The 22,872-nt window shown below is 51.2% G+C and overlaps 1 protein-coding gene across 1 annotated transcript; it reads right to left on the reverse strand.

Annotated features, from left to right (window-relative positions):
* Nucleotides 1-132: 132 nt before the first annotated feature.
* LOC128721664 (proteoglycan 4) lies at nt 133-22,627 on the reverse strand. Its single transcript, XM_053815443.1, has 4 exons — nt 22,535-22,627; nt 2,201-2,456; nt 2,014-2,135; nt 133-1,950 (listed from the first exon to the last, which is right to left on the reverse strand). The coding sequence occupies exons 1-4, from the start codon at nt 22,625-22,627 to the stop codon at nt 295-297; spliced, it is 2,127 nt and encodes a 708-aa protein (XP_053671418.1). The 3' UTR covers nt 133-294.
* Nucleotides 22,628-22,872: the final 245 nt, after the last annotated feature.

Genomic DNA, 22,872 nt, shown 5'->3' on the forward strand with positions numbered 1-22,872 from the left:
GCGTTTTATGTGTCAAAGGACTGGATTGACATAAGGAGCAGACGAAGGTGCACATTTGCTGAAAAGAAAAGGGCCGCATTGTTCGGATTCTCGGGCGCTCACTAGTCATCGTGATGTGATTTTTAGTCTCTTTATTAAAATATACTCGCCTTGCCGTACATGAAATCGACAACCAGGGATAAGCGATACTCTTTAAAACGAAAAGGATGTGAGTGTGTGTGTGTGTGTGTGTGTGTATTTACAGCGGCACACGGTGGATCCACGCACCGGAATATCATGGGCCGGATCTTGGGCTCATCGGCGCACCTTCACGCACGGTTCGCAACTGCCCGGTCGTAGGAATCCAGGATGGCAGTCAGGACACCGAGCGTTTTCACCATACCACGTCCTGGCCGGAGAAGATCCACGTGCAGACGCATCACTCGGAATGCGCACCTGGAAGGAGTCGACGGCGTCAGCACCTCCATACTGGGTCGCTTTGGCCGCACCATCCAGCGGAAACGTAAAGTCCGGAATGGCAAACTGCTGGCGCAGTTGGAGGTAGTTGTGCTGGGGTAGTGCTACCACCTGCTTCGGTTCCACCTCCACCCGGTTCTCGCCCGCGTTCCCCGTCTCGGAAGAGATCGAACGAGCCGTTTGATTGTGCTCACGCCCTTGACCACCATCGTGCGCTTCGTGTTCAGGTGATCCCGGGCTCAACTGTGCGACCAGCTGTTCTACGGCACCATCATCGGATTTCCTTTCAGCTGGAGGTGCAGGTGGCAACAATGCGTCACCGAGCCCAGGTGCACCGGCCGAAGCCTCGACACCCGGTGGTTCTAAGCCGAAAGACGGCACGGACCACTTCCACTGGTAGTAGATCGGAGGTCCTTGCGTGGTCGCGTCGTCATAGAAGACGTAGTCCTTGCGTGGTGGCTCCAGCTCGCCAGAAGGCTTCGGTACACTGAAAGGCCTCGGTTTGTTATCAGATGATGGTCTCGAAGCCGGCAACGGATCCACTACACCTAGTCGGTCGATGGCCGTTTTCACCGGACCCGCAGAAGGCTCGTTCGTGATAGGCTGACGCGTGTAGATAGATTCGCTCGTGTAGCGCGTCTTGATCTGATCGAAGTTGGCCAGATTCTCGAAGGGTGGCAGAAGATCTCGCGAGGGCACTGACACACCCGTTGGGGCTGGTTGTGGGCGTTGGGATGCGAATCGGTTCTCGAACAGACCTGCGGTGGCTGCCGGGGCTTGGAAGAGGATCGCCTTCGGTGGCAGGATGGACTGCCGTGGGTCAGCAAGTGCCGGTGGCTGGAATTGAGCCGGTTGAGCACGTCGAGGTGGCTCCTGCGCTGTTGGAGGCGGTTGCTTTGAAGGGCGAATTGCGGGCTTCACTGTCGTCGTGGTGGTCGTAGTTGTCGTGGGAACATTCAAAGTACTCGGGATCCTCGGTCTAACGGAGGTCGTAGTTGGTTTCCTCGTCGTGGTGGTGATGGCTGCTGCAGTTGTTGGGATCGTATTTAGGTTGGAATCGGCCGTTGAAGCTGGATGTTCCGCTGATGTGCGACGTTCCTGTTCGGTCGGTGTAAATGGAGGCTCGTAGCGCCGTGACGGAACCTTCACTGTCACCGTCACCGTTGGGCGTTCGCTCGTGGTCACAATCACACCGGTTCGTCGGTTCTCACTGCTTCCGTCTTCATTTCGTTTAGTCTTGACACCAGATTCCTCTCGAGGTGGTGTTCCGTTTAACGTTATGGTGCGATTTTCGGCAGCAAATCGCGTGCCCCAGTGAATCGGTAGACCATGATTGCTTGCACTTTCCTGGAAGATCTCCGCATTCGAGCTAACAGGGCTGGTGGTCGTTCGTTTCTCGTTTTGTCCTTTGCCAGGAACCACATGACCGGATGATGGCGTTCGAGAACGCGCCTGATTGTCGAAGAGCGCGTTCTGAGGAGCAGCCGCACTCGCCTGCATTGGGAGAAAGGAAACATTAGTTTGTGCCATCGACATCAGGTGACACACTTTGCTCACCTTGAAGAAGTTCTTCAGTGACGGTGCACCGAAGTCCAGGGCGTCTGGTCGGTCGAGAAGATCGGGTCGTGGCGTGCGGATCTCATTTTCCTCTTCCGGTACGAATGGCTTATCTCGCTGACCTGTTGGAAGGAATGGTAGAAGGTGACGTTCTACAGCAAACCGATGATCGCTCCGAGTAACCTACCGATCAGCAGATTAGCCGCGTAGTTGCTTTCTGCCTTGGAGCAGTTCACCATGTACCAGTGATCGCAGATGAGCATGCGTTGTTGGAACAATGTCGTGTTGGGACAAGCGTAGCTGAACTGCCGACCCAACCCATCGCACATGTGGTAGATCTGGCAGCCGGTTTCCACGTCCGCGTAGTATCCTGCCGCTCGACCCGTGCAGGAAAAGCTCGTCCTGGCGCCGAACTTAAACGATCCGTCATTCAGCGGTCGTGACTGCAACGAAAGTACAGAAAATGATGAAACGCCATTAGCCACTACGCGTGGAGCTTCACGAGCGTGAGAGAAAACGTTCCGAACTGCCACCGTGACCGTGTCATGACCGTGAGGAACGGAGCCCAATTCGACACCCCTGCCGGTGTGTGAAGTAATTAAATTTCCTGCCCGTGACACTCCGTGGTCGAAGCGTAATTGAATGATGGCTCGTTTCGATGATGGCGTCCCACTTTTCGGCTTTCGTTAATGAAATTTTCATCCCAACGCCCCACCGGTGTGCCGGGAGCATTGCTGAAATCGGCAATTATCAACTCCGTTTGAAAGGCGCAACAAAAGCGCAGATCGTCAGCTCGCGCCAATGTGCATTTGCTCGCATCTGCCGATGCCGATGCCTTGCCCCAGACGAGAAGTACTCGCGAGGAAGCACACGGATCGTGCATTCGATTTGGACGAATGTCGGAACTGTCCCGTGCCGTGAGGAAAGCAATTACCCGATGACGCAAACCGCACCTTTCGAGCATCGGCCAGCATCTTTTGGGGTGATTCTCGCAGCCAAATGTGCCAATTCACCTGCTGCCAGAGATGGACAGACGAGCAGACGGACAGATAACGTTAAAATTCAAATCTATAACTCGCTGCCAAAGAGCGCCCTCTTGAGGCCGATGTTGTGATCTACGGCATCGCGAACACAACCACCAGGGTGCCTCTTGAATTTTGAAAGACCCCCGGGGGGCTTGTTTTTGTGGGCCCTCAATGCGACGGTTCCACTTGAAACAACGTTGCCTGAATTATGCTATTATTTTTAAGCCACAAAAGCCCGCTTGCTCTTTCACGAAACATGCGCAAACAAAGCGACGGAGTGGGTTGAAAACCTACAAACCCAGCGTTACATTGAACAACACCGACTCGCTGCGCAAACCTTATCTTCTCCACCGAAAAAGGCTGCCCAGGTTCAACGAATTCCGGTCGCCATGGGCTCGAAACGTGAAATGGAATGGTCAATTAAAGCGCCGCATGGTCAAGGTCGCGACCCATTTGTCGTTAAATTACGGTTTCCCATAATTAACGCCGATTTTCTTCCGCATCCGATGGGGCGCAATTACGCATGCATCAAGTGCGGTTTTGTGCTCGTAATTGAGCCTTCATCCACCCGCATCCAGTGGGGCTTTTCGTTGTTTCGTTCGATGATGGCATCGAATGAGGGAAAGTGCGAAAAACGGTGCGATCGCCGGCTGGACTACGAATCTCTCTCTGTGCGACCTTTAGAAAGGAACCTTTCGTCCTTCCATTGCAACTTGTTTCAAGCATCCATACGTCGTACGTGAAGGTAGAGAAGAGGAAAAGCCCCATGGAGAGCTTTTTTTTTATCTCCAAGCAAGAGGAAGAACTCGGCAAAGGATCATCAGCCAGCGATGAGAAGGCGCGCGATATATGGGTGTTGCGAGGTTGCGAGCTGCTCCACGTAGCTGGCGAACGTTCCAAGAGTCTGCTAGGTTCATCGCCAGTGCGCTGTCCTTGACATTAATCGACGCGGTGTGGATTGAAGTTGAGCCGGGTAAGAAGAGAGGATCCAGCTCGGCGGCACCGAGAAGGCATAATACTTTCAATGCTCTCGAACGGTGACAAATGCCGCCCGATTGAACATGACAGCAAAATAAGTTAATAATTTCGCGTGAATAATGATGGCTGACGCAAGCCATGCGGCCGGTGCGGCGTGTCAATGATCGTCTAATTTCGGAAACGGCTCTATTTGGCGGATGATCGATCGATCTGATTAACACCGCGTGGCACGATCCTCACTCGATTTGTTTAAGCCTTTTTAGCCCGTTATTAAAGGCCGTGGGGAACTGACTCGTGGAAGTAAAAGCCACGAATGGTGGCAAACAATCGATTCAATTGTTGACGTTTAATTCATCCACGCGCAAATGCAACTCATAAGAAGAGCGTGGTTTTTTTTCTGGGGATGGTAAAGCAATACATTTTCTTTCTTACCTAAGAGAGCTGCATTTGACTTCCTTCCTGTCTTCCTAAAATTTACACGGACTTGCTGTTTGCCACGATACATTAAAACACTCCTTCCGGTCGAGGAGGTAATATTAATAGCGTTCCTTCGCTCTCTGTGTCCCACGACCCCATGGCGTTCGCAACCGATTTATTGCTCGTTTCCGCTTGGCTAAGAGGAAAAACGATTCGTTGAACGACCTGCAGTGGATAGTGCTCATCCAAACCCACCAATCAGTCCCGTCTGGCGTAGGGCTTCGAATCAGGCGAGTTATGCCGACGATGGATGGTGTGCATTATTCAATCGGCCTCCGATCGAATGATCGTTTTTATTCCAATTGAAGGAAATTTGTGCGTTTGCGGGCATCACCATCGTGATTGTTTTTAACCGCTATTTGGCCTGCTTATCCTCATACCGGAAGAGGTTCACAGCTGGAGCGAAAGTTTGGCTAACGAACATTCCATCCGTGGTTTGGCAACGCGAATTGGGTGGCACTGGACTTCAGTGATGTTGTTGCAACAATTCACCGAACCGGCCAGCAACTGAAACGGCCCAACGACATTGCCGCATTTCGATGTTGGCCGACGGTCGGGCACGCACTTGCAGCATGCCGACATGCAAATGAATACGCCAGAGCGGTTGCCGTGGCTGAATAATGCTGCGAGGTGTTGCAAGATCGACAACCTACCAAACGATCAGTGGCGGGATGCCGACGCGATGGCTCCATTTCGTCTAGAGACGCGTCAAGTGCATAAATGCAATGTTCCGTTTCATCCTCCCTTCGGGACGGAGATTGGAGATTGACGAGCCGAGACTGATGCGAACAAAATGGAACACCTCGATGGAAAGCGCGTGCGTGGAAAAACGCTCCGTTTTGTCGCACATCTCGTGGTGCATTGCGCTCTGCGTGGACCTGTGGGTTCGTGGATCGAGCGCATTTGCAAACAAAGGGCACCGATTGTCGTGCGAATCCGTAGTGTGGGAGGGTGGGCTTTTCTCGCCCCTTTTTGGTCCAGAAGGGATGAAAGCAGAGCATCCGAGGGATCGGGAGCCCGAAATGGGGTTAAACGTTTGCGAGTTGAGTGTCATCATCTTACGATAGCCGCAGGTGGAACGATTATATCACCTGGGAAATAGACTGGGCGGGAATTGATTGCCACAAATGGAGCACTTCTTTGGGGAAATAGGGCCGATTGGGCGGTGTTTTAACGCCTCCCGGAAAATTTGGTGAAAAATGAGCCAGTAATCGATCGTACAGTACATACCGTTCAGTGTAAAACAAAAAGCTTCTTAGAGTGGGTGATGTTCGTTAGGACAAAGAAGTAAAACATAGTTTGTCTTATTAGTCTTTGGGATTGTAATTATTTAAAAAAACTACAAAATAAGCTTAAAAATACATATTCTAATTCGAGTTGATATTGAAACTGTAACCTCTGTTTTAATGCCTTGAGTGTTTTTCAAACGTCTCTTTGTTTTATTTAACCCTGCACCGAAATAGAATTGTATCGCTGAGAACGCTCGAAGAAGAATGATGATCTTCTTATCATCATCCAATCTTGGCATCTTCGCGACGTTCCCACTGTAGGTTGCTCATCGCACCATCTTAATCACGCCTCAAATCAAGCCACTTATGCGACCGAGGTCGCCAATGCGCCAGCAAACGACATTAATTATCTTATCGCGTGGCAGATTTAATTTCCATCCAACACAACCTTATTTGCCTTCGTACGGAAAAATGCTGTTCCATATCGACCGCTGAAAAAAGGGCCTCGCGAAAGGCCGAACTGCAACCCCATGGCACAATAATGGCGCACGTTTCCCACACTTTACTGGTCACCGAAATCCTACGAATTCCAGCCCCCGTGACCCAAATTTAATTGCGATTGCAACGTTGAACGGCAAAACGAGACCTCTCTCTCTCTCTCGGTGACGATTTCGAGGGGAGCCCACAAGTGGCAGCCCGTCGCATTTATGATGTTGGGATGACGAGTTAAAACTTATTTAAATACGCACTCTCGAGTGGTGGGCATTTGCGCGGCGAATCAATTCGCCACACCTGCGTGGCAGATTATTCATGCAACGTGTGGTAACGCTCCACGGCACAATTTCCATCTCAAGCTCGTCTTATCGCTTGATCGTTGGAAATCGCTCAATCTTGCTGGTGCGCGGGCTTTTTTTTTGGAGGGCTTAAGCGAGGATTGTGACACGCCACCGCGATCGCGATGGAAGTAACGCCTTCGGTCGGCTTCCCGCCAAACTAATTGCCACCAAGTGACCTTTGGATGTAGTGCAAAGTGAAGCGAGATTCGGGGAGGGCCGGAAAAACTACGCCACGTCGGTGCGCGCACGCTCACAAAATCGGACCCAATTGGTGCCCGATTTCCCACCGTTTGGTGCATTGTGGGCGCATGAGGTTTGCATGATGATATGTTGCCGTCGGTCTCGGCACTTTGTCTTGTTTGCCTGGGAACCGCATCCGCTGGTTGGGCCTTCCGAAATAACTACGGCTACCGGCATTTCCCAGGCGGCCCTTTCGATGGTGGAAGGGCCCTAATCTTGGAGGTCAAGTGAGCGCAAGCTGGCACGACGGAAATTGGATGATTTCGTAATCACTTCCTTACACAAATTGTATGCTAATTGCAGGCGAACAACTGCTGCTGTTGCTGGCTCTATTTGCTCTGGCTACGGAAGCACCCGTCAGGTTTTGGGCAGGATAATTCCGGTTGGTCCGTGATCTCTCCAAGGGCCACGTCCCTTCTGATGGGGGGGGCAGGGACTGCAATTGAGTCGAAAGTTATTTACGACAGTCGGCCTCTCAACCCCCACTGATCACGTTCGTTCGTCGTGAGCGCCAGGGATCTAGATTAGAAGCGTCATTGTTCCGCCGGGCCGGGATTCGTTCGGTCGGCAAATTGGCCAAACGTCAAAGCCACCGCGCGCGCGGGAAGTAATGACTCTATAAGCTCCGGTTCCTGGCGCCCGGCGATGCATAAATTATGCTGCGGGTCTCATCCGGCTGGTCGGTGTTGTCGGCGTCGTCACCGCGTGCTATTGATTAGGGCGCCAGTCACGAGCGTTCGGTGTTGTGTGAATAGCACGGTTCAATCGCTCATTTGCGCGGCAATTGTCCACTATTCGGCGGGCGGTATATGGAGCAAGGGCAGCCCCGGCAACCATTATGAAGCCTGCACATACTGGCCACAACTGTCAAGGATGTGGACTGGACGATTGAGCGGCACACGTGGCGGTTGCTATGGATACGCGGCGTGGATTGGTTTGCGCAAGCGCGAGAAGAATGCCACATTTTCGGCCAACAAGGTGCCGGCGTGAAGTGCAGTGCGTTGCCAATTTACTTTTCGACAGATGTGTATCGATTCGTCGGTGAGAAGGATGTCGACAGCCAAGGGCGACCACCATATGGGAGAAGCTGAACCGCGCAGTGGGATAATGAATGTGCTGTAATCGTCTTTCAAGCCGCTTGCAAACACGTGCTTAATTACCGAAGATTTGCGAGTAATCATGTTGGGTGAATATGTTCGCTTCAAAGCGCGGCTCTATTCGATTCAACAACGAACCAACGGGGTGTGTGTTTGGAAACAAATTATCAGCCACTCGAATTTGAATATGTTGCTGCTGTCCCAAAACACCACGACACGACGTGTTAGATTCCTTCATAATCGAAGACCATAAATACAATTTTTATCTCTATCGAGATCGTCCCGTGGCTTGTTTCTCGGCTGCACCCGGTTAAATATCGACGCGCGATAGTATTGCTTTACTGGCGAATAACACGCAATTCGAAGATTTATAAATATTCAACAAACATTTAGCCGTTGCAGCTCGGTTGCATGCAATAAGCAATATTTTAGCATCGCGCGGTATGCACCGTCGTGGGCGAAAGGAACTGTTTCGTCCGTCCGTCTCGAAGTCCATTAGTCTGTGCAACTCGTGCGATGATGACGATGATGATGATGAGGCTCTTCAGCGGCCTAAACGATGTGGCACTGATTGGCGTTGACGTTTCATGCGATGGGATTGTTCGGTCGTTTCCTTTTGCTTCCCTTCGAACCGATGGCACACAGCAGAATGTGCAGATTTCGATTGCCTCTTTATTCCGGCGGAACAGGTGAACTTTTGCCCACCGTGACACTGCGTGATAAGCATTTCGCTCGCTGCAAAAGGTCATCGCGTATCGTGAAAAAAAGCGTGATTCGCCATCGGGACGGCCGTGACGTGGAGATCGCTCTCTCTCTTTTTCTCTTCTTTTGCCCTTTCTTCATAGGCCATCGTCGCAAGGATGCGCTGCCTGTTACGCTGCGTGAGCGTAAAAGCGAGCTGATGCGCGGGAGCGAACGTGTGGTCGATTCGAGTGCTTTTAATACGATGGGCCCCTTTTTGGGCTCCCACCTCGCGGTGTTCCGAGGCCGTGGTTTGGAGAAATAATTGGCGAAACATGAAGCTGCGTCGGATGTGCCAAGGTTTAGAATGTCCGTTCGCTGTAAAAGGAAACCGAAACCGACTAGCTTGCTGATTAGCCGGAGCCGACTTCGACACTGGATCGGGGATGTGTCTGGTTTAATGACGATTGTTTTTAATTAACTGGGAACGCGCTAAAGATGCATCAAATTGGCACTGTTTTTAGGCGCAGTTGACAATGTTTCATCGGAACACGTTTGCGTGACATTGCATCATTCCATTCCAAGGGTGGTTTATGGTTCACTATTAACGACGCCTTTTTATTGCCTCTAAGATACGGAGCTGCATTCGGGCATAAAGGAAACACATCCAAATTTTAGCACCTTATATCATTCTTCTCCAACATTTACGTCTAGCCGGCTCTAAACAACAATCACCTTTTGTAGACGATTGGTTGGTCAAATGTGAACCCGGAACGAATCGGCTGTCTTTTAAAACGTACAACAACGAGCTGAGTATGCGACAGGTAAATCTTACCGAAAATGTCTCTCGAATTGTCTTCTCTTGCTTTTTTTGTTTATTCATTTCATTTCACACCCATCTTCGTGTTATCTTTCGAAACATCGCACAGGAAACGCTAGACAAACTGTAGCTTTTGTGTGCATCGTTTTTCAATTTGTCAATCTGCACAATCTGCGGTGCATTCGGATGCCGGATGCCCCGAGAAGCGTATCGTCTTGCTTGGAAGCTCGTGCAAGAGATTGGCCCTAGCCCTTCTGAGATGTGTAGAGCTGCAGTGGTCTCCAGGCTAGCCCGATCTGCAGTCACGCCACAATCGTCAGGGTGCGATGAAAAAGGCCAACTGTAGCCTTGGGCGATCGAGAGGATCTTGCGTTTGCGATCTGCATAAAAGGAAATTGTTGAAATGGGAAACCAATTCTCTAAGCACGCTCGTGCCGATCTGCACCTCTGATGGTGTGGATTATTCTGTGTATTTTTCCTCTTCATGCAAGCCGTTGTTGAGGAAACGGTTTTAGTTGTAACGTGCACGATCACTGATGCAGCGCCACCGAACCATCATTCGGATGCATTAAGTAGCAACATCCGGCGGTAGGTCGAAGCTCAAGCAGAGCCAAAACGACCTCCCCTTTGGCCTCTGGTTAAGAGTGTAAGATGATCCTCGTCCACGGGGGCTCGTATTGTGTCAAGAGTAAACACAAAGTAGACCTGCTCGTCGGTCGTTCGTTGCGTGTTGCGAGGGCCGAGGGCGTTTTTTGGTTTGGGCAGTTTCATAAAACCCTATTTGTTTTCTAGAAATGAAGCATAAACGTACAGCGATACACGCATTTAATTACTCCCCGAGTGGTGTGTTCCTCTTGAACTAAAAGGGCAGTCGTATACACTGATCCGTAGGGGGCGCCGAATATGTCCACTCGCACGCAAGAGGTCGTCGCTGTTGGGCAGAAGCATAGGTCAAGGTAAGGATGCCGAAGGCGGATGGTATGCCTTACACGTGGTCGACCCCCGACCGACCGACTCGCCCATGATCCTACTGGCTACTTAAGCACTTTGGGCCTCGTTTACTTTACATTTCGCGTCTAAAAGGTGCAATTTCGTGTGCGGCTTCAATCGACACAACAGTGATCCCGTCGCATCCGAGAAGGCGTATCGTCATGGTGATCGGATCGGACCGTTGATTTTCGTGTTGGATTGTGAAATTATCCTAAAGAGCAGTGCGCCAACTAGATTGCAATGTACAGTGCGAGCAGACAAAGGGTTAATGGATTTCGTCGAATTTAGTATGACCCCCACATGAGTGAGATTGGGCTTTCAGAAAACGACGCGAAGGCATGAATATATCATGTGTTTATTCGAAAACAAATTCTTTAATTTTGCATCCCAATCACCATCCAAGGCCTAAAGTGTTTATTTGAATAGCATTCATTTCATTCTGCATCGAAAATATCATCTCGGTATCAAATCTGCCGACCCACGTCAAATCCGCGTGGGAAGCGACAAGAATGATGTCGTTGGCTCCAATTAAAACATCTCCTGTCTCGACCGTCACGACCACAACTTCCCATATCCGGTCCATCTGACCCATGGTGGGAGGATGTTTTTGTCCCCAAAAACCGACCAGCAACATTCCTGCACGTCCGACTGGCAGCGAATCGCGAGTCAGAATTTTGCCTTCTTTGGCCACGATGCACGATGGGATCGCGTACAAATGGGATTAAATCGGCTTACTCACTCGTGTTGAACCCGTTTGACCTACGAGAGCTATCCGCGGGCTGCTGAGTAACGCATATCACGTGGGTATCAGACGGCAGAACAAAGGCGAAACAAAGCAGGAAAGAAAGTAGTTCCTTAGCTCGGCGTGAGTAAACTTCAAAAGACATCAACACCCGGTCAAGCGACGAACCTGAGTTTGAAAAAAAAGTTTTTTTTCCAAAAGCAGATTTGCTTGTGAAAATTAATCACCAAGCCCACGGTGCGGTGATCCACACAAGGGATCAAACGGGGAAGCCGTCCTATCTGAGATCGAGCTGTCGGATTAATTTATGCCCCCCCCCTGTGGTGGTCCAAATTGCACCCAGCGGACACCCAATCGAGTCCGATTTCCGTGTCAACCGAATTTCTGTGCATGCGTGTGTGCCTGTGGAACTCTGACTACTGAGCCACTGTGTATCAATTTCTCACTGCCTTCGATTGCAATCTTTTGGCCCCGAGGCTACGATTGACTTTTAGGACGATATAATTTCGCACATTTCGTTTCCGCGATCTGCACATCTTCGGCTGAACGGAGCAATTCCTCTAAAGAAAACAAACCCATATGTGGTTCGCAATATACGACACCGGCAGCAACAGAGACGCTTTCCAAGGACGATTCTTAAATCGGTTGACAACGCGTGCGAACCGCGCCTCGAAACGTGCTCTAACATCCAGCCTAACTCACTCGACATGTGTAGGTATGCTAATTCTTCTACCAGCCCCGGAGCAGGACCGGATGAGACGAAGCCATTGGCAAACACGTGACTCGTGTCGTAAAGCGGCAACGCTGTTTGTCTTTGCCAAAGCGCTGTGGAATAATTATTAATAGGTGTAGAACAAAGAATGGCATCACTGAGTGAGTCGATACCGGTTGGTTTTCACGATGGTTAGGATGTTCGATTTTTTTTTGTTAGTTCGGCTCGATTCTGACTAAAAAAAAACCGGTCCACCAAAGATGCAGAACAGCGCTCAGAATGGGATTTTATTTATTTTCCGCGTTACCGCACCGATACAAAACCACAGGCCTTCCGTCCGCCTCGTGATCCATTAATCAAATGAATAATTCACCCAAAGTGTGCGACCACTTGGGGCACTACGTGAAGTGGTTCGACCGATCCGATCGTCTTCGAACGCGCACACAAATCACTCGAAATGAACGTCCTGCGCTGGTTGGATGAAAGGGGGAGAGAAAAAAGAAGCTCGCGCTTCCCAAAACAATAAACCACCCGGCAAAGGGTGGCCATGTTGGTCCTCTCGGCAAACACCGTCAATCAGCGCGCAATCCATGATTAACCCGTGCGCAAAAGCACAAATGTCTGCAAAAATTTAGATGCTTGCGGTGCACGGCCGTCATTAGATGGATAAACACCCACCACGGGGTACATCTGCCAGGGCCGCTGATGCCAAAGGCCGCAGCGTAACGTACGGTAACGGGGCGGGTTAATTGATATACAGGAAATCAGGCAATGGCGCACGTCAGGACTGGGTACGGCGAACATCGATCCGTCGATGATCCGTTCGTGAAGCGAAGCGTCTCGGAGCAGGATTGAGCCAGGCTAGCATGTGACCTCAGCGGAATGCGGATCCAATCAATGTGCTCGACATCAGGCGAGATTAATAATGCCCGCGTTGATGAAGCCCGTGGTAAAAATGATGATATTTATCTGTGTCACATCGGGAAGGCCAGAACTCGTCCGGAAGTGTGCACGCTGCGTGTGACTGGGTCACTTCATCAAATCACCCCTCCGCCATAAAGGGCTCGGAAACGCGATCGGACGCATAATTCGTTTCCCACCGCGTTCGCGCTAATAAAAGACGCTCCGATTTCGAGAAGGAAATGTGTTCCAACTCCAGGGCCGGGTGCCAGTGGAGAGACTTTGATTGAATGCCAAAGCATGTCCGGGCTCGCCAAAGCTCGCACCCCTTTTTTTCCGGCCAAACTCGTTCGCTAATGCCGCAAGTTTGGCAACACGCTCACCGGCGGGGGCTTGACTTTCTCAACGAGGGCGCCTTTCGGATGAACCCGGTGCGAATCGCGTGTCACGAGCGGCTTGTAATGGCGCGTCCCGCGTAGCTGAACTAGAGCTCTAGTGCACCCCCTTCGAGGGGTTGCAACACGCGGCCACTACGGCCAGGGGTGCGCATCGCTGCCCTGCTCTTTAGCTTCACGGAACAAGGCTCCCGGCTCGCGGCTCTACAGAGTTACAAAGTCGACGGCCGGGCCCTGACTTTGCGCCAGGTGCGATGCACCGGCGCCGGTGTTTGCCGGGAGGGAAATTTAAATATCATTCGACGCGGGTTTGCCTTGTGGAAGAAGCGCGCCACGGTACTTGAGAATTGGAAATGTCAAAAACCCACACGAAGCCTGGGCCGGATCGAATCCACCCGGAGGTGACATTCCGGGCTGATCTGGTCGTGGAATGTGGAACGAGACGGCCCACCGGGAGATCAGATTAATTGGCCGGCCAATTGGTTGGCGTGGATTTTTATTTTCGCAATCGACCCAGATCGACGATAACGATAATTTCACCCGACAGTTGAACTATACAAAGTCGGCTCCAATTCTCGGTCCTTACGCAACGCGTGTCAGCCCTCCTGCGGGTGATTAAAAGGGGATCATAATATTTTTACCATTACCAGCACCGGTGGACTTCGTTGCTGGCGTCTTTCGAGGGAATTCGTACACTCGTGCCATTACTCAAGAGCCCATAGTGCGCCTCGAGAGCCACGGGCCGAACCCATCCGATCGACTGGGGCGCACAAGTGGAGCTCGTCAATGGGGGGGAAAATAAAAAAAAACACGAACATTTCCAACGCCAGAATGTTTCGAGCGCAAAAATGTAGCAAATTGTTACGTAACGACAGCCCGGGAAGGACTCGAAATTCTTGGCACATCAACCGATATCTCCTCACCAGGGACGATCGTGCTCTCGATCGCATCCCGCTCGAGGGCTTGTTCGCCCGTCGTCAGACAATGGTCCCCGGGGCCACGGGGTTGTGTATTTGAATCGACTTTCCGAGCGAAAGCACCGCGTGTCAGCGAATGCAAAACAAAGCACGCGACTAGGAGTGCTGCGCGAGGGTGGCTACATGAAGTTGGCAACCCTGAAACAAACGCACAAACGCCAAAACACTCGCCACAAACACTAAAACCCCATCGAGAAGGGCTCATCTGATGGGTGGGTAATGATGCTGGCGTCTCTCGAGCGTCTCGAGCTTTTCGAGGCTGCAAAGGCCGTTTTTCTCCAGCTTCTCGCGTGTACTCGGCTTTCGCGAGCCCCGCAAGGCAGCAAATCGAGTGCAATTAAAGCGCCGTTCGTCGATGGAGAGGGCTTGAAAAATTGGCAATTTTTCAGGGGCATTACTCAACGCGCGTCGATGCACGGGTGCGTTATCGTTTTGAATCCACGCTTGAGGCTTGCGAAAACGTAACCCTGAGCGGGTGCCTTCCGCCTCGGTAAATGCCAGCGGTCGAGCCACGCGTACAATCGCCGGAATTAGGCCCCCTATTCAGGCGCGCCTCAGAAGGGCCCTCTCGGGTGGCATCTAGAATCCGCCGGTGAGTGACAAGCGATCGTTAATTCCAATCCATCTGATGCTGCCTCTTACCCGACCTTGGTGACCTCCGACTGCGACTCCGGGAGCTTACATCCATTCTCGGAATGCGTAAAGCCCGATGACGGGCGAGAATCAGCTAACGAATCGCGATGTTGGCTGCCAACGCTGCCAATGGTGCGGCGGTGATGACATAATCCACCGAAACAGTCAATTGGGTGGCTATCTTCATTTTCGCATTCCACGAGCGCGTCTGTTTGCGCCACCAAATCGGTTGGAATCGTGCTTCTGGCATGGCGTTGGGAAAAAGTTGTACCTCAAACCCACCAAACACTGCTGCGATATCAAATGCTTACGACGGTGAAAACCTCAATGTGTCCCAGCTTGGGGTTCGGGGTTTCGTTCGTTCACCGGAATGACGTGCGGTAGCTGGTTGGCTTTCGGGAGCAAAGTTCAGCGATTTCCGGGATTCCGTGTCGCCAAGCCGTGGCACGAATTTTAACCCACCCTCGCGTAAGGAATGAAGAAGCTGCCGTGCGATCGATGGGATCGTCCGGGACAGCAATGGTGGCCTGTTTCGTAAGCCTACACGCGATGTACTGCGCCACACAATTAAGACAACGCTGATCGCGGATCGTGATATTTAACGGCTGCATCACGAACCAGGATGGCTTCCAGTTGGCGGGCAGGATAAGGATAATTGTCGATTGTCGATTACGATCCACCAACGGGATGCTCGATCCCGCTGTAACCTGCACGATAAAAACACAATCGATCCTCGCTAATTTTATAACGTTTTTATTTCTCGTATTTACGACTGTTTTCGCTCAAATTATGTCGTGCCAGGCACGCTAATCGAAGACATCGCCATCGCTGTTCCCAAGGTCCCAGGTAGGTTACGTTCCACAAAACACAACCAAACACATCTCACGCCCGAAACGGCCCATTTGTCAGTGACATCTGTCAGGCTCGAAGCTGCCCGCGACCAAATGGGCTCGTATTGATTTATTTTACCCGATTTGTACACCTTTCGGCGGCTTCTGGATCGCGGGCCCAAAAAGCGTTACGATCGTGACAAATGACTTATGACCGGAGCCTTAAAGGGGCATGGCGAGTGATTGAAGAAAACGGAGAAGAAAAAGTAGAATAAAAGGGAAAAGGTTAGCCGAAATCCGTTGGCCGATGCATGTGCTTAATTCCTCCCTGACATTATCACCCGAAGCTTGACGATATTTCGGAGGATCGCGCTCGCGAGGATCACAAGTGACAACGTCCGCGATGGGAGGAAGTGGGAGGAGGAGGAGGTCGATTAGCTCGCGGACCCAAAGCCCACGCGATGCACAGCCCACTAACCTCGTGACTCGCGAAATTAAGGATAGCTTCCTTCACCTTTTTCCTCCATCTCGCGAGGGCATTTCATTCGCGAAAAAACGGCACAACCGACGCATAGATCACGTCGGACGGCGCGCATGCTCCCCGATTATGTTGCTTTATGAGTGCCCCGTGTGTGTGTGGGGTGTTTTGGGGAGGAGGGAGAGTTGACTTTTGGCATTCCCCACCGGCAGGCCGCCTTTGACCGAGCACGTAATTCATCGGTCCAGCGCGATCGTGCGCCACCTTGGCGGGGAAAAAACCAGCGTGATGGTGAAAGTGGAAGGTGACGGTAAGGTGGAGAAAAATCCCCGACAACGTAATTATTAATATATGTAAAATTACGCCTTTCAGCGACGTAACGACAGCTGGGACGTGCATTTTTTTTACTGCTTCGCGATATTAGCGTTTTCAAATAGGGAACGCGAGGAAAAAAAACAAGTTCACCAAAGCCACCAAAGGATGATCTTTCCCGGGAAGCGCCGTACGGTGTTTCGCGCGATGAAGCAATCAATGGAGGATTAGCACGTTTCGTTGTCCATCGGTAGGGTGCTATTTTGTGTGTGTGTGTGAGTATTTTCGGCCCCTTCCGACATCTGTTTTGTTTTTCCTACGACGTTATGCGGCGCTTCACACCAGTTGATAAATATCAGGCTAGATGCGAATGGGAAAAAAAGTGGACCAACGACTACTACGAATTATCGAAGCTTGTTTACGCCTAGTCATAGCTTCATTATGAGCCACCTAATGAAGTGCTCCATTTCGATGGGTGTTGCTGCATTTTCGAAGCCTGTTTAGCCAAAACCTGTAAAGGTCCACGACCGCGAACGTTCGATAACGGTCATGCACCAGATGCTACTCAAAAATGCACCACAAACCGTCACATGACGGGGTGATATTTCTCTAACTCAAATTGTATCTATTTTTCTCCGATGCAGCTCAAACGAACCGCCATTTCGGCATTGGACACGTGATGGGAGGAATCGGTAATGAATAATGCAACAAACGATTCCAAATTCCATCGAAGTAGAGAAGCCAAAAATAAATCGATCCCAGATGTAACAAATTGCAGTTGAAACAAAAAACGCTTTTACATGAAACGTGGTCCATTTTTTATCGCTCATCTTTAGCTTCCACGAAACCGATGTTTTTGAGACAAAACACCGCGTGTGAGTTTCGCTGGTCAACCGTTTACGTCATCGGCACTTGCTTCGAGGTGATGCACCTCGATCATCGCGTTTGGAAAGGTGCTTCAGGTTCATCGCTCTTTTTTCATCCATTCTGCAACACTCTCGTATCGCTGGGGGTCTGATTTTACTCCAACCAACCGTTCCATCTGGATCACGGGTCCGAACGGGAGGTTTTTTTCTATTATGCTTCTGTTCACCTAAACCCTACCCCCACCATCGTCATCTCTCACCCCGTTCACCAGTACAGGGATCGAAACCAACCTGCCTGTGGGCATTTTTCGCGCGACTATTTCGCGATCGCGAGCTAGCCACCGCGTGCGAGGGATCGCGATTGCACACAGCCATGTGCGGAAAAGTGCATTGTTTGCGGTGCAACCGTTCTCGGTGCTGGCGATCGCTTCCATCCGATTGTGGGTCGGTTTTTCCGCGGTGCATTTCCATTCTCTCCCGGGTTTCCCCTCACCGTGGTTTCGACCTGTTGACCTGCGAATTAGACAAATCACACACTTTACACGAGCCCCCGTTACAGCTGTCGGGGTAATGGTTTCGACGGTGCTAGTGAGAATGGCGAAATGCTTTGTAACAGCTAACTGAGGAGATTCCCGGCCTTAAAGCCACTCGAGTTAGTTTGAGACAGAAAATATTACGCGTTGCTTCTACAAGTCAAAACAGCGCTGAAGATGAAAAATGTCAATCAGCTGGTCAAGCAATAATTGATTGTGACCAACAAATTCCTCCTCACTAATGAGGCACTAAAATTACGACGCCTCTTTCACATTCACCGTCTAGACGATCACTTTTGTTGACCATTGTACACGGCGTTGTTAAAATAGCGATAAATTAGTAGGGTAGAACCGGACAGATCGCTTGCGTGCTGATGCACAGAAAGCGATACACCGACGGCGTAATCGTTTCCTGGTAGTGCATGCTTGATCCTCGTTGTTGGAAGATCACGAAAAACACACAAACACGTACACATACAAAACCACCCTTTTTGTAATTGATCATAACCGATAGGCGAGCTGGGGTAGCTAATTATACACCCATTCCCGTTCGGTTCTCACGCGCGCTCGGCGTTCGTTAGCACTGATGGACGTTTTGATCGCCTCTAAAACACAAGCCATTTGTGGAATGTTGTACAGATGCTTGAAGTTATCCAACCACGTCCCTGGTAGGCTTCCCAGAAGGGTGGAATGGGCCTCGTACGGCCCCGTATTCCCGTCAGTGGCAGGAACAATCAACAGGACACTCCTCTCGCTAGGCTTTATTCGTCAGGATGCGTGCAATTTCTCTCAGTTCTCCTCCCTTTCGGTTGTGTGAAACCTGGCGATAAATCAACAACACAACAACAGCTGGAAGGCGGATAGATGATAGGCAAATTTACCCATCTACAGGCCCCGTCAAGGAGGCACAATAATGGCTTCATTCAACCGTCCGATCGATCGCGGGCTCGTGTCAAAATCAGTCAATTTGCACAAATCGTGTACCACGTCTATCACTATCGCGCGGTGAGATCACGGGCCTTCTCCAGCGAGGGAAGGCGACAGCACTGCTGCACACTGTAATGTGACTCCCTACGCACGGCAGACTTGGGTGGGCTTGAGCGAGGCTCAAACACTCGATTGGCTGTAGAGTTCGATCAGAGTGTTGTTTGATCGATCTTCAGCGAGCAATCGTCTCACAAATATTTCTGCAACATTCTTCTTGCCGATGCTTTCTTTGATTTGAAAATAGGCGAATTAAAACATATATTGTTATACCGAGCCGCCCCAACATCCCCTCTAGTTCATCCTCCAGCTCCTGAACCGGTGGGTCCGTTCGTGAGATCGCAATTTGCCAACCATCCACCGGTCCGCGGCCTTTTAACGAGTGGCTTCCTGCTCCGGGCCACCTTCGCGCCGAAAACGGTTGCATAAAAATAATGCGCCCACCGATCCCCGCCGATCGGGAGGAACCGATCTTGATCGGGCTCGCATTTATCGACGCGAGCCCTTACCCCACAGGGTGGCCCATCTGGAAGCCGGGTGCCATTAAATGCCACTTTAGACGGTGTGCCACCAACGAAGCCGAACGAAGAAGCTCCACGCGATCGATAGCGAATTCGATGGGGCTTTGTGGAGAGCGAAGTTTACCAGCGGTAACTTGAAATTAATTTAATTACCCACCCAAAGCGAAGTGGGCTCGAGGGCGATCTTGATCATACATCGATTATCTAATCATCGTTCACGTGGCGAAGGGTTTTTCGGGAGTTGGAATTGCATCAGAATCTGAGTTGCCAGAGGGCCTTCAGCCGGGAGTACGAAGTCGTTCGCAAAATGTGCTCCACTTTCCCATCAACGAGTCGCGCGAACATTTGTTCATAGAAAAACGCGGTCTCGTTTGAACGCGAATTTCATGCTCGAGTCTGGAAAACCTTCACCCGCGCTCGGCTCATTAATGCACTCAATGGAGCGGTTGCAACGCGGGTGCAATTTTTCGCCGTCACGCAGCCGCACTTTCGTCAGCCATCAGTCGTTTGGTGGACGTCATATTTTTCCCATCGTTTCGCCAAACGATTCAAGCGCCGTTCCGGCACTCGGTGGAGGTGTCTTGTCACGTTTCCACTCCGCCCGGAATCGGCCATTCACACCGAGGGAGAATGTGAAGCGCCTTATGTAAAAAGGTGTCGCCGGTGCAAATGTCTCGAAATTGAACGCACCACTTCCAACTGCATCTCTTGTGCGGGTTGGGCCGGTTTTTGGAGCCGGTTCAAATCGAACTCATTTAGCTTTCCGTGGGAGTCCGGTGGGTGTGTAAAGGCAAGAAAATTCAACCAAAGTCCGTGAAAACCCGCCCAGGGTATTAATTTAGTTCGCTTAATGTGACCACGGCGTCGCCATTGTGACTCATGCACGTGTTCACACACGCGGGCTTCGTCAGTGCAGCTGCGGGATCTCCCGGACATGGTCAGAGCGCCAGGACGGCGCCATAACGCACAGACACTGGAGGCGTTTGGGTGAGTCCCACGTACGCAGGCACGATCGGTCGCCCGAAAAAGGAATCATCAACCGGTTGGCCCTTGGGCTGGCTGATGGCGTTGTGACCTTGCCGCGGGTGACACTAAGTCCCAGGCTCACGGAGCATTAACGAGCAAATAAAACGACGGTTAAATGACACTTTGCTGGGGTACAAACATAGTTCAAACATTAGCGTGAACAAACCCGCAATGTACTTCCTTGGACCGATAAAGACGATCTGGCGTGGCTCTATAAGGAAAGGTACAAACGGCATCGTTCACACTTATCTCGTTAAATACCCGCCCGGGACGAACATGGCTCTCGGCGAAGTAACAAAAAGCCCACCCATGAATCATATCCGCCTGTCAGGGTCTTCGATTTAGCGTAGGAAAATTTCTCAAACCGATTCCACGAACCACCCGTGACGATTCGCTATCAAAACTGCCGCGTTAACGTTCGTTTCATGAGAATCCCCCCTTAAAGCATGGGGTTCTAGTCGGGCTAGAGAGAAAGAGATCCCCCAAGCCGGCTGGGGATGTACATCGACGAGGTGGCATTCCGATCAGCCGACGTAAAGATACGTAAAGATAGTCAGTTTCTTCACCGGCATCTTCACGTCAGCCCGGACCACGGGAGACGTCTAGACTGCGGGTGTCTTTGCGTCGATTCAACATTGTCCAAGCGACTAACCGGTTTCAACCGACCCGGAGGCCACATAAAACTGCATCCAAAGACAGATCTGCCCGGCTGAGGGAGTGCTCACGCGGCCTAAGACGACCTGCCGCTCGAGGAGGACAAAAAGAAAGGTCCACAAAGGTCCACGCCGATGAAGACCGTCGGGGCAGTGCAGACAATCGTCGGTGGCGCAGTTCATCGTTCAAGTCCCGCGGCGAGTGAGTGGACAAACCCGATGGCACGCAGAATCAGGACACGCGTGAACGAAGCGCTTCTCTATTTCTTTCTCGCATGCGTGCTTGATTACGCCGTCGCTGGGGGTCGCTGCTGCAATTCATTCACAAGATCAGGTCAGGGATGCCCAGAGCCCCGGGTGGAGAACTTGATTTTCAAGATACGCGTTGCTTTCTTTCCATCCGCGCGAAGGATGACCGTTGGTTGTCGAGGGTCATCGAGAGCCGCTCGCAATGGCTCGATATCGGACTGGGTATCGATAAAACATCGTCCTAATCGGGCCTCGGGCGGGGCGAAAGGTTAGAAAACTCGAGATAACCGATCGTGCTCCGTCGCCTGAGCGGCCATTAGGGCGGCATCCTCGCCGAGAGGTGGTGCAATTAAGGGCGCTGCCAATTGACAAACATTTTCGTAAGCATTGCCATGAATTGAATATTCATGATGTGTGCGTGTAGTTTCAGGTCGATGATGGTTTCGACAACGCGCATCAGCGCCGGTTCGTAAATTATCGCGAAAGCCTATGGAACCGATGTTTGCTAATGTACGCTTCGCATGATCGATGATGATCTACTTAGTGCTGGCGTGTGACGTTCGTGCCGTTGAGTTGGAGCCGCCTGTAGCCTAGAACGCGACAGAGAAGCCTCCAAGTGGTTTATGACATGACCTTATCCATCGTTAAATCATCAACCGAGCTGGCAAAGATTTATGCACTGCGTGAAGTGCAGTGGCGGGTGATAAATTTCAACACACCCTGGAGCCTTGGCGAGTCGATCGCGAATCGTTTTGCAAACCGCAAGGTGACGAACGGAACTTCCGATAAGCGAACCACAGCCTCTCTCGGAAACGGTCGTCACCATCATCACCCCGGTGCTGACGGAACTAAAACGGCCTTTATTAGCAGCTGGTGGTGGCTCGATGCGCATCAAATCCCCGATCGATCGATCGCCTACGGGTTATGCAACCGGTTGTAGCCCCTCCGGTTCGCTTATTACAATGCCGATTTATTTCCGACGTGACATTCAAGATGTCGACGCCGATAGTGGCGCCACCGGTGGAGCGGATTAGGTAGAGAACGCCTGACCCCTCTAGGGTACAGTGTGTCTCGCGAGATTCGCACAATGGAAACCGATCGACCACCGAAAGGGCCGCCAAAAGGGAGTATAAATTATTCTACCACTGACATTTCCGTCCTCCAGACCGGGCGCACATTCCATCATCATCGCGGGAGGTATGCAAAACGATTTGAGAAAGTAGCCCGGAAAGTAGCTCTATGGGGTGAGCAAAATGTCATCGATCACCCAAGGGTGGAAACAATAGACCTACGGGCCAAACGAAACAAAAACTAGCTGGAATGCATAAGAAACTTACCGACGACGAGCCATCCTGCGCGAAGGTCAGCCCCAGCAGCAGCGTCAGCAGCCCGAAGGAAGCGAAAGCTCGCGATCTTAGCTGCATTCCCATCGTTCCCTCGAAGGATTCGGATCGTGACACCCCGCTGGGTGGATGTGGTTCGTGTCTGGTGATCACCTAAACTCGAGTTGTACTCACACTGCACGCGCACTCTCACAAATCTCGGGTCTATTCAGGCCACCGGAGGTTCGAATTGTTGCAATTTTTTCGCTCTGTTTTGTAAAACCTTTTTTTCGTCTCGTTTGCACTCAACTCATCACTGTCATCACTTCCGATCACGAGGGTTGAAGCGCGTT

This window comes from Anopheles nili, chromosome 2 (assembly GCF_943737925.1).
Source record: "Anopheles nili chromosome 2, idAnoNiliSN_F5_01, whole genome shotgun sequence".
NCBI classification, from domain to species: Eukaryota; Metazoa; Arthropoda; class Insecta; order Diptera; family Culicidae; genus Anopheles; species Anopheles nili.